Source organism: Chenopodium quinoa, unplaced genomic scaffold (assembly GCF_001683475.1).
Source record: "Chenopodium quinoa cultivar QQ74 unplaced genomic scaffold, ASM168347v1, whole genome shotgun sequence".
Lineage (NCBI taxonomy): Eukaryota > Viridiplantae > Streptophyta > Magnoliopsida > Caryophyllales > Amaranthaceae > Chenopodium > Chenopodium quinoa.
In genome coordinates, this window is record NW_018745395.1 from 301,843 (window position 1) to 312,810 (window position 10,968).

General features: G+C 50.1%; 1 protein-coding gene across 1 annotated transcript; it reads left to right on the forward strand.

The window, feature by feature from the left end:
- Positions 1-1,271: 1,271 nt before the first annotated feature.
- LOC110712973 (chromosome partition protein Smc-like) lies at positions 1,272-3,818 on the forward strand. The gene is made up of 6 exons (XM_021891432.1): positions 1,272-1,470; positions 1,570-1,901; positions 1,945-2,026; positions 2,302-2,723; positions 2,832-3,145; positions 3,200-3,818. The coding sequence occupies exons 1-6, from the start codon at positions 1,272-1,274 to the stop codon at positions 3,816-3,818; spliced, it is 1,968 nt and encodes a 655-aa protein (XP_021747124.1).
- Positions 3,819-10,968: the final 7,150 nt, after the last annotated feature.

Here is a 10,968-nt window from a genome sequence, read left to right on the forward strand (position 1 = left end):
TTTAAATTTTTAAACAGTTATTAATTAAATAACTGTAATTTGGATAATCAACAGGAAGTGGAGTGGATAGTGGGCGGTTAATCAAGAGAGAGAGTGTTTAACGGTTAATTAAGGAGGCATTTAAGAGAAATTTGAACTTTTCGACCTTTGGGATTCTCCTTCCTGGAATTATAAGGCCTGATTCGCATTTCAACCTCATTTCTTCACCAACTTACACTCAAATTCTCGCGCAAACCCATCTTCGCTCCGAATTTCCAGCGTACCATTCTCGAATCCGAGTTCGATACTCAAATCCATTGCTTCCAGTGATTTGACCGGCGTATTCCGGCCAATTTGAAGGTAATTTTCCTCGAGCTTTTTCGATTTTCTTGCCTTTTTTAGGGAAATTCTTCTTCTCCCTTCTTTCCTTCTCTGAATTTGATTATGGCTCGAGAAAGGAGGCGTCAGCCGGGTCGACGGGGTCAGGTTGGGGATCCCCGTGACCGCGCCGACGTTTGGAACGGGGAACGAGCCGGTGAAGACCCAGAAAGGGGGATTCCGGCAGTTCCTTTAAACGCCGCGCCGCCTCAGCAGGACGCCGAGGCCGGCGAGGCGGAGCAACCTAAGCAGAGAGAACAGGCTGGGCAGGCTGAAGATTTGCCCCCTGTAATCTGGGACCTGCTTCCTGGGCATGCTGAATGGCAGGACGCCGAGGCCCAGGACGCCATGGTGAGAAATACCCCATACTCATGGTGGGTTCGGCATGCCGAAACCTACCGATTCGCCGAGCAATTTGAGTTGCACTACGACATTTTTGAAGAGGATGGGCACTGGTGCCGAATGCCCTCGCCGACTGACAAGATTCACCGTCCCCCTCCTGGGTATATAGGGGTGTACACTCGGCAATTACAATACGGGCTTCGGTTTCCTTTGGATCCCTTCGTCAGGGACATTTTAATAAAGTACAGGATCTCCCTGTGCTAATTAACACCCGTTAGTATTCGGCGGGTGATGACTTATCTCTGGGATGCCGGTTTTTTGCTGTTGAGCCGAATTTGCGCTGCTTCCGAAATATGCATCAGCTGGTGCAAAACCTTCAGAGCTCATACGGCCAACATGGGTCTTCAGGCTGGTGGCGAATAGAGAGCCGCCCCCATTATCTGACTATGTGGCCGAACGACTCCTCGGACAAAGATTGGAGGGGTCAATGGGTCTGGGTGAGAGTCCCCGCTGATCCCGAGCATCCCTATTTTTTCGGGGCTCCCCGATACCTCTTCAGGCCTCATCCGAACATGCAGGATTTGGGCCCTGAGGACCCTGATGTCGCTCGTCATCCCAGCTATGAGCAAATGAGCTTCTTCGGGAAGCAGAATAACCCTGAGGGGATTGGCCGAATGAGATTTATCCCGGCCAGATGGCTTCCAGATAACCATTACGTCTTCCAAGAGAAGATGTTGGCAGTTGTCGGCCTCATCCGAAAGTACAGGGATGGTAAGTATGTTCGGCTGGGGCCGAGGACTCTGACTTGCTTAATTTTTGTTTATCTTTGATGCTTATTCCCTTAGTCTAACCTTCGTCTGTTCTTTTCAGAGTTGAGCGAAGCTACTTCGGGGGTTGACTATAACCGGCTTGGGGTGAACGCTGAACGAGTCATTTTAGACCGGGCTCCAGCGATCATAGCTCCGAAGGACCGTCCGCTGCATCTGCACAAAACGGGACTTCAGATCGAAGCTGCCGCTGAATACACCAAGCAGAAGCCTTGGTGGGAGAAGCGAGATCCCCTTCGGCCTTTATTACCTGAGGAAGCACAGGCTGCTCAGACAGCAGCTGACGTGTCTCGAGCAATCGACTCCTTGAAAGGAGGTGTTGGGACATCTGGTGCTGCTGAGAGGGATATCCCCGCATCTGAAGCTCAGCCGAAGGTTCCAAAAAGTTCCTGACTTTGCTGCCCCCCCCTTTCTGCAGTTTGAGGAAGGGAGCGAAAGAAGAGAAGGAAAGGCGCCTGCTCGTTCTGAGGATCCATCTTCGTCAGAATCTGAAGAAATGGGCGAGTAGCCCTTAGCAAAGAGGAGGAGGAGGTTAGCCGTGTTGGGGCCTCGTCAGTTTCAAACGGGGATGAGGCCTACTGGGGGCATCCTCATACGGGAGCCTGATGAAGGTAGACGCTCGCCGAGGGCTCCCCCTCCGTCGGAAGCTCCGCGTCCTCAAACCCCCCTTCCACCTCCCGAAACTCAAGAGATGGAGGTGGACCAAAGAACTCCTGATCCGAAGGGGGGGTTCAAGGATACCTTGCTGAAGAATCTGAGAAGCCGATTGCTGAAGGCTTCTCAGATGATATTGATAGGGAGGTTGACGCTTTTCTTCGTCAACCTGATCTGGGGGAGGAAGCAGAGAAGGTCGTTGCTGCTGACCTTGGTGGAGACCAACTGGGCTCCGCCGAAGGAGAAGGTCATGCTAAGCCTGAGAAGATTCAGGAGGTTCCTTCTTCTTCCTTCCCCTCATTCCAGACGCTGAACTCTGGAGATTTGGGTTTCTCGGCCCCCCGCATCACAGTCCCAGAACCTGTTTGGGAACGAATTTGGGGCCAGAACCGTGAAGGGGCTGCAGGCTACTTCGGCGACTTAACTAGCATGTCCGAAGTGGACCGAGCAAGGGTGTGGTCGCTGAAGGCCACAGATGGGATGGGAGAATCCAGCCAAAGGGTCCCTGACCCTGCAAAAGACAACCAGCGTTTGCTGATGCATGTACTTTACCTTTTAGTTGCTTTGCTTTCATTCAGCTCTTCTTCTCCTTTCTAGCTCTTTCCTTTTTTATTACTTTATTTATTTCAACTGATGTGCCCCTGCAAACAGGTTGTGCACAATCAGACTCTTACTGTAGAGTTGATTGACACCCTCCAAGACAAGCTGGAGCATGCCTGGGAGGATGCAAAGATTGCCCGGGAGGAGGCGAAGCTTGCTGAGCTGAAACAGCAGGCTGCTGAAGAGAAGCAGCAGCAGAGCGAAGAATATGAAAAGAGGGCTGCTGAAGCCATTCAAACCTTCTGCTCGGCTATGGAGAAGGAATTTTTTCCCCCGCTGATGGAAAGGGAGAAATTCCTTCAGGAGCAAATGGGAGTGGACATCTCCAAATTTAAAGCTGCCATCGAGAGCCGAATTCAAGAAGGGCCTGCTGCACAAGCTGAAGTGCAGCAGAAGCTGGAAGCTCTTGAAGCCAGCAGGATGGCTACAGAAGAGGCTCTACAGGCTAGGGATGTTCACCTTTCTGCTGCCCAAGCTGCTGCTGAGAGCCAGGACCAGAAGCTGAAGGAGTTGGAGGATCAGCTGAGAGTCAAGGGAGATGAGCTGACCCAGGCCAAAACCGAAGCTTCCAACGTCCAGCTGGAGCTTAATGAGCAGAAGACTTCTTCCTCCAAACTCTCAGAAGAGTTAGAAAAATCTAAAAAGGATTTGGAGGAGAGTCAAAAGAAGTTGGCTGACGCTGAAGCCTTACTCCAAGTCCGCCTCTACACCCAAGAAGAGTATGAGATGGGCTACATAAATGGGTTTAAGGTGGCTCGGAGGTTGGCTCTCCATGCTGAGCCTTCGCTGGATTGGTCCAAGTGTGCGCTTTGGGCTCAGGACCCCGAAGATCCGCACATGCTGTATGCCACTCCTGCTGAGCATGAGATCCTTCAGGCTGAACAAGCCGAGGAGGAAGCTGAGCGGCAGGAGTTGGAGGCTGAACAGCGAGCCGCTGAAGCTCAGGCAAGGGCCCAACCTGCCTCCTCTACTGCTGGAACCGAGACTGCCCCGAGGCTTGGCCCAGCTGATCAGCCTGATCCTCCAACTGAAGCATAGGAAATCGGGCAGTCGTCTTCAGAATCTTGCGGATCAACATGTGCTTAACTTCAGACTCGCCGCTTTCTGAATCTCTTTTTGCCTTATCTTTTTGCTTCAGCTTGCCTTGATGTACAAACAGTTTATTTTTGTTTCTGTACGTATTTCGGCAGCTGTTATTTTCCGCTTGTGGCCGGCTGCCGATATAGTCTTTAATTTATTTGAACTTGTAGCTCACTTTCTGAGCATTAATCATTAATCTGATGTTCCTTTCTTCAACTGCTTTGCCTTATTTTGAATGCTTTACTATTTCTGAACTTTGAAATTTTCGCAAAAATTTGCCAGGTACAAAGCTTTCGGCTTGAAGAATTCTGCTGAATATAAACTTGTACTGATAGTGCCTCTTGCCCCCCCCAGTAATCCGAAGATTCAAGTCTTTGGATTACTGAGTTGGGTTTTGTTTCTCTATCTATTAAAAATGGATATCCGAAACACAGGGCCAACTGAAGGCAATGCTTCGAATAATGGCTTTCTGGGATACAAGACTCAGTTAAGGCGATATCCCAGACTTGCCTATGGACTCTTGTCTTTAGAGAACGAGTCTTACTGAAGTTTGACTTCAGCTGAAAGACCAGAGTTCTTTAAAAAGACGAGTTTGTCAGCAATCTGAAACCCAGTTACCCGGAGGCGAAGGTTTCAGACGAGGCTAAATAAAAAATTTCCAACAGTTGTTGTTATCCTTGATTTTCTGTCTATCTTTTAAAAATGGATATCCGAAACACAGGGCCAACTGAAGGCAATGCTTCGGATAATGGCTTTCTGGGATACAAGGCTCAGTTAAGGCAATATCCCAGAACTGTCCATGGACTCATGTCTTTGGAGAACAAGTCTTATTGAAGTTTGACTTCAGCTGAAAGACCAAAGTTCTTTAAAAAGACGAGTTTGTCAGCAATCTGAAACCCAGTTACCCGGAGGCGAAGGTTTCAGACAAGGCTGAATAAAAACCCTTAAAGAGTAGATAGAATAAAGAAAACTTTGAAAGAATAAAAAGTTGCAAATATTTATATAAATGATGGCTCCAAGGCCTTTCATTAACGATTCAAAATGTACTTACAAAGATTGTTCTGCCCCGAAAGGTTTACACATGATATTTCTTAAGGACATCAGCATTCCAGTGATTTTTCAGCTTAGTTCCATCTAACTGACGAAGTCGGTATGTCCCTGGCTGAAGCTCATCACAGATTTCATAGGGTCCCTCCCATGCAACTGAGAGTTTCCCATGAATTCGGCCTTTCTGGACCGCAGCAGCATTCCGAAGGACAAGGTCTCCAATTTTGAGAGGCCTTGCATGGACCCTTCGATTGTAAAATTTGCTGATTCTCTGCTTATAAGCAGCCATTCTGACTCGGGCTGAATCTCTCACTTCATCAAGAAAATCGAGGGATTCTTTCATTAGGTCCTCATTCTCAGCCGAGAAGTGGTGCACTCGTAAACTTTCCGAGCCGATTTCCACTAGAAGAACGGCTTCGGCACCATACACCAGTTCAAAAGGTGAATAGCCCGTTGCCTCTTTTTCAGTTGTCCGAAGGGACCAGAGGGTTCCTGGGAGCTCCTCCAGCCACTTGGACTTTTGATCTTCCACCCTCTTTTTGAGGGCGTTCAGGATCTGTTTATTTGCAGCTTCGGCTTGTCCGTTACTTTGCGGGTGGCATACCGCTGAATATGCCAGTTTGATACCGAACTGATCGGTATACCGCTTCAGCGGCAAGTTATCGAACTGCCTCCCATGATCGAAGACAAATACTTTCGGGATGCCGAAACGAGTGATGATATTCTGCCAGATAAACTTTCTGACAGTTTGCTCTGTAATGTTCGAAGCTGCTTCGGCCTCGATCCATTTACTGAAATAGTCGACACCGACTATCAGCCATTTTTTCTGGTATGTAGCATCTGGAAATGGTCCCAGTATATCCAGTCCCCATTGAGCGAATGGGAGCGGGTTCAGCACGGGCTGAAGCTCTTGGGTTGGCTGATGGATGACTGGTGCAAATTTTTGACATTTTTCACATTTTCTGACTAGTTCCTTAGCGTCTGAGATCATGGTAGGCTAGTAGTACCCCGCCCTTAATGCTTTGTGGGCCAAGGTTCTTCCCCCGATGTGGTTCCCGCAGATGCCGAGGTGAATCTCCCGAAGGATGTAATCTGCATCTGTTGGTCCCACACACTTCAGCAATGGGGCTGAGAAGGATTTTCTCAGCAGCTCCCCGTTGAAGACAATGAACCTTGAACTGGTTCTTTTCAGCTTGGAGGCCAAGATTCTGTCTTCGGGAATTTCTCCCTGAAGCTTGAAAGCTAGGATGGGGTCCATCCAGCTGGGTTCTGGGTCGGCGCAGCACACCTCAGGTGCTTCGTCGACACTTCTTTCTCGGCGCACTTCCACATATACAGACCTGTTCAGCTTAGTGAGAGTCGAACTGGCGAGTTTGGAGAGTGCGTCGGCTTGAGCATTCTGACCCCTTGGGATTAGCTGAACTTCAAAAGTTCTCAGCTTTGCAATAACTGATTTGACCTTGGCAAGATAAGCTATCATAGCGGGCTCTTTGGCCTCGTAGCTGCCACTGATCTGATATGCAACCAGCTGAGAGTCTGTTTTCAGACAGACATGCTCGGCTTCTAGAGAGATGCACAATTCTAGTCTAGCGATTGCTGCCTCATATTCATCTTCGTTGTTCGAAGCCCTAAAAGAAAGTTTTAGTGCATACTCAAAGGATTTTCCTTCGGGAGAGGTTATTACTACCCCTGCCCCCGAACCATTTACAGTGGAGGATCCATCCGTAAACACGGTCCAGATTTTCTTTTCATTGTCTAGCGTTTCTTGGTACGTGCATTCGGCCAAGAAGCCCGCTAGAGCCTGAGCCTTGATGGCTGCCCTCGGCTGGTAGCTGATGCTGAACTCGGTGAGCTCGAAAGCCCACTTGGCCAGTCTACCAGATTTTTCAACTTTGCCGAGAACTTTTTCCAGTGGCTGATCAGTTAGGACCACTATCTGATGGCAATCAAAATAGGGCCTCAGCTTCCGAGCCGCTACCACCACTGCAAAGGCGACTTTCTCGATCAGAGGGTAGCGAGTCTCGGTGTCCGTCAGAGTGTGACTGACGAAGTAGATCGTTTGCTGAATTTTGTTTTCTTCCTTCAGCAGCACTGCACTGATGGTGGGTGGGCTAACAGCCACGTACAGATACAAAGTTTCTCCCTCTGCTGGGCTAGCCAGCGTTGGGAGTTGAGCCAGATGCTCCCGAAGCTGCTTGAAGGCCTCTTTTTGCTCTTCTTCCCAAACGAGCTCTTTTGTTTTCGGGAGTTTCAGGGCTTTGAAGAAAGGTAACCCCTTATCCGAAGCTCTGGAAATGAACCTCGAGAGGGCTGCCATTCTTCCGGTGAGCCGCTGAACATCCCGCTTTGTTTTCGGCTCAGGAAGGTCGAGCGCTGCTTTGACTTTGGAGGGATTGGCATCAATCCCCCTCTTGCTGACCATGAACCCAAGGAATTTCCCTGACTTCACGCCGAAGACACACTTCTTCGGATTCAACTTCATTTGGTGCTTTCTTAAGGTGGCGAAGGTTTCAGCCAGGTCCTTAACATGGTCCTCAGATTTTTTGCTTTTGACGATAGAATCGTCAACATAGACTTCCATGTTTCGACCCTTTTGATCGGCGAAAACTTTATCCACCAGCCTTTGATAGGTTGCCCCCGCATTTTTCAATCCGAAGGGCATCATTTTATAATTGTACACCCCGGCGTTCGTGACGAATGCCGTCTTTGCTCGATCGTCGGGGTGCATGAAGATCTGATGATACCCCGAGAATGCGTCCATGAAACTAAGCAAGGCATGGCCACTTGTCGAATCGACTAGCTGATCGATCCTCGGCAAGGGATAGAAATCCTTCGGACAAGCCTTATTTAGGTCCGTGAAGTCAACGCACATCCTCCAGGTACCATTGGCCTTCTGAACCATCACCACATTTGCCAGCCATTCTTGATATTGACAAGGCTCGATGAAGCCTGCCTCCAGCAACTTTTTGACCTCGGCTGCGATGTCTCGGTTCTTATTAGCGGAGTAATTCCGCTTCTTTTGCTTAATTGGTCGACACGTTGGGTCAACATTAAGCTTATGGGAGATGAGGTCTGGACTTATCCCGGGCATATCAGCTGCCGAGAAAGCAAACACATCTCTGTTGTCCCGAAGGAGCTGAATAAGTTCACAACGGGTGTTCGGATCAAGGTACATCCCGATTGTTACACATTTCTCAGCGTGTCCTTCGGCCAACTCGACCGTTTCAGTCTGCTGGTCCATGTCCATTGCTGATGGACTGGACTCTTCACAATCTGGCCTGTTGTCTATGTCAGCAGGTGTCCCAGACTTTTTGTTCTTCGGCTGGCTCTCTGAGTCTTTCGGCTCAGATGAAGAGCTAGCCTTTTCCCTTTCTGGCCCTTTTTCTCTGGGCACAGATCCTTGGGCCGAAGCACTTAGGCCTTTCGGCTTTTTTGTGCTGGGCTCTCTTTCTTTTTCTTTTTCTTTCTCCTCCTCATCCTTGTCGTCGTCATCTGGGCGACTAGTGGATGGCTTGAGGTAGTTGCACCTTCGGGCGTCCTTTTGGCTGCCCTGGATCCTTTCGGGGAAGCCGGCGTCTGAGACGTAAATCATCAGCTGATGATAAGTTGAGACGACCCCTTGGATCTCGTGAATTATGGGTCTCCCCAAAATCACGTTGTACATTGAAGGAGCGTCAATGACCAAAAATTCGGTCATGGCGTTCCTAGCTGCCTCATCGCAGCCGATGGTGACAGGAAGTGTCACCTTCCCGTCTGGGTAAGTTGAAGCCCCGTTAAATCCGGATACTGGATATGGTACCGGCGTAAGGTGCTTGGGCTTCAGCTTGATTTGATTGTAGGCCTTTCGGAACAGAATGTTTGCTCCGCTGCCGCCGTCAACAAGAACTTTGCTGACGTCGTGGTTGGCCACCGTGGCGATGATCACCAACGGGTCCTCGTGAGGGAACGTTACCCCCCGGCAGTCGGCGGCTGTGAACGTCATGTTCGGCACCGGCGACTGGGGAGGTTGAATGTCAGCGTTGTTCACCTGGTGGGTCAGAGCCCTAAGGTGTCGCTTGAGTTCCCTCCGAGAGCATATTCCTCCCGAGATAACATTGATCGGAGAGAATTTTCCCTCCGCATTTTTACTGTTCTTCCGGGGGAAGTCGAGGTCTTGCCGAGAGTCCTTTGCTGACTTCTCGGCCTCCTTTTTCTCGCGATGATCCGCGATGTATTTTTTCAAGTATCCCTTCCGGACCATGTCCTCGATCTGGTCCTTCAGCTGGATACACTCCTCAGTGTTATGTCCCGGAGATTCGTGGAACTCGCACCACTGATTTTTATTTTTTCGCTGATACCACTCTGGGAGTGGTCTCGGCTTTCGGTAACTCTACTCTTCCTTCGTCACGCTGTAAATTTTGGCGCGTGGAAGAGAGAGCGGAGTGTAGGACTCGTATCTGCCTGTGTATGGGGCAGATTTTTCCTTCTTCGGCTCGTTGGCCGAAGATTGTTCCGAGGCCTTGGCCTTTCCCTTTGTCCTCTGGCCTTTGTCCTTCAGACAAGGGTGTTTGTTTTTGCTTCCCTCCCCCAGATTGAGGTTGGGTTTTTGTTTTGTTCCACTCTTCAGCTCGGATGAACTTATCCGAAGCATTCAGCGCCTCCTCCAAGGTCTTGGGTGAATTCATGACCATGAAGTCAGAGAACTGCCCTGCTTTGAGGCCGTGCTGAAGGGCGAAAACTGCTAGCCCTTGGTCCAGCTGAGAAATGCTGGACGACTCGTTGCTGAAACGGGTCAGATAGTCTCGGAGGCTTTCAGCCTCCCCTTGTTGCAAACCCATGAGTTCTGCAGTAGTCTTCTCTCGGCGATTTGCCGTGGAGAACTTGCTCTTAAACTTGGTGGACAGGTCATCCCACCCTGTTATAGAGCCTTGTTTCACTCCCTTGGAGATCCACGCTTGCGCGACCCCCTTGAGAGTGGTTGGAAAATATTTGCACCAAGTCGCTTCGGACCTGGGGCAAAGATGCATATGAGCCTCATACGAGGCAATGTGGTCCTTCGGATCCGAAGTCCCATCATATGTGATGTGCGACGGTATTTTAATCGTGGGCACGTGCTCTTCCAGTATCCATTGCTCGAATGGGGAACTGGTGGGTAGCATAACGGCCTTGCCTTTGTTCCTGGCCGAAAGAGACCGCGCTCCGCCCTCTTAGAGAGGTAGGAGTGGTTTTCGTCCCTGGCTGGGAAGTCTGGGCCTCGGCTACAGGGAACGAGAGGCGACTGTGCACGCTCGGCTCCCTGCCGCCGAGTCGGTCGAGGACGCTTTGGCGAACAGTCTCAGGTTGCTCTCGGCGAGCAGATTCTGGCCGAGAAGCTGAGCTGCTGCTCTTATGCGTTTCTGGTCGAGAGGTTGAGGATCCTCTGAAAAATTGAGGGTTCTTTTTCCTCTCTCTTTCAGTTCTCCAGGTATCCTCTTCCCACTTTTCTAGTTCCCGGAAGGAGGGAGGTTTCCCACCATCATGATCTAGCTTCCTCCGCTGATGCCGGGTATGCAGAGGAGTTCGATCGCGAGGTGGAGGCATATTTTGTGCCCTCATTGCCTCCATGAGCACTGCCAACGCTCTCACCACCTCCTCCGAGCTGGGCCCCGTTATAGGGGTCCTCGGCTGAGTGTGGGAATGAGAGCGGATGGTTGATGGTTGGCTTTGGGGCACTGAATCAGTCCTATGATCGGACTGACCTCTGTTAGACCGAGAGGGACTCGGCCTATGATGAGAGTTGTGAATTACGGGAGAAAGGGAATCCTCCCTGTATGATCCTCCCCCCGAACTGGCACCCTTGGGAGAGTTCCGGTCCGGTGAGGGTGATGGTGTAGGAGTTTTAGGCCTTTCGCCCGCTCCTTGACGGAGGCTTTTTCTCTTGCGGTTCTTAGCCATTGCTACTAAGATGATTGCAAGATGATTTTGATTAAAGATTTGGCTTAAAGATTTTTGAAAGTCTTCCCCACAGACGGCGCCAAATTATTTCGGGTGAAAACAATGGGGCCTTGCCGAAGGCCCGCTGAAGTGGTGAAGACTGGATTCG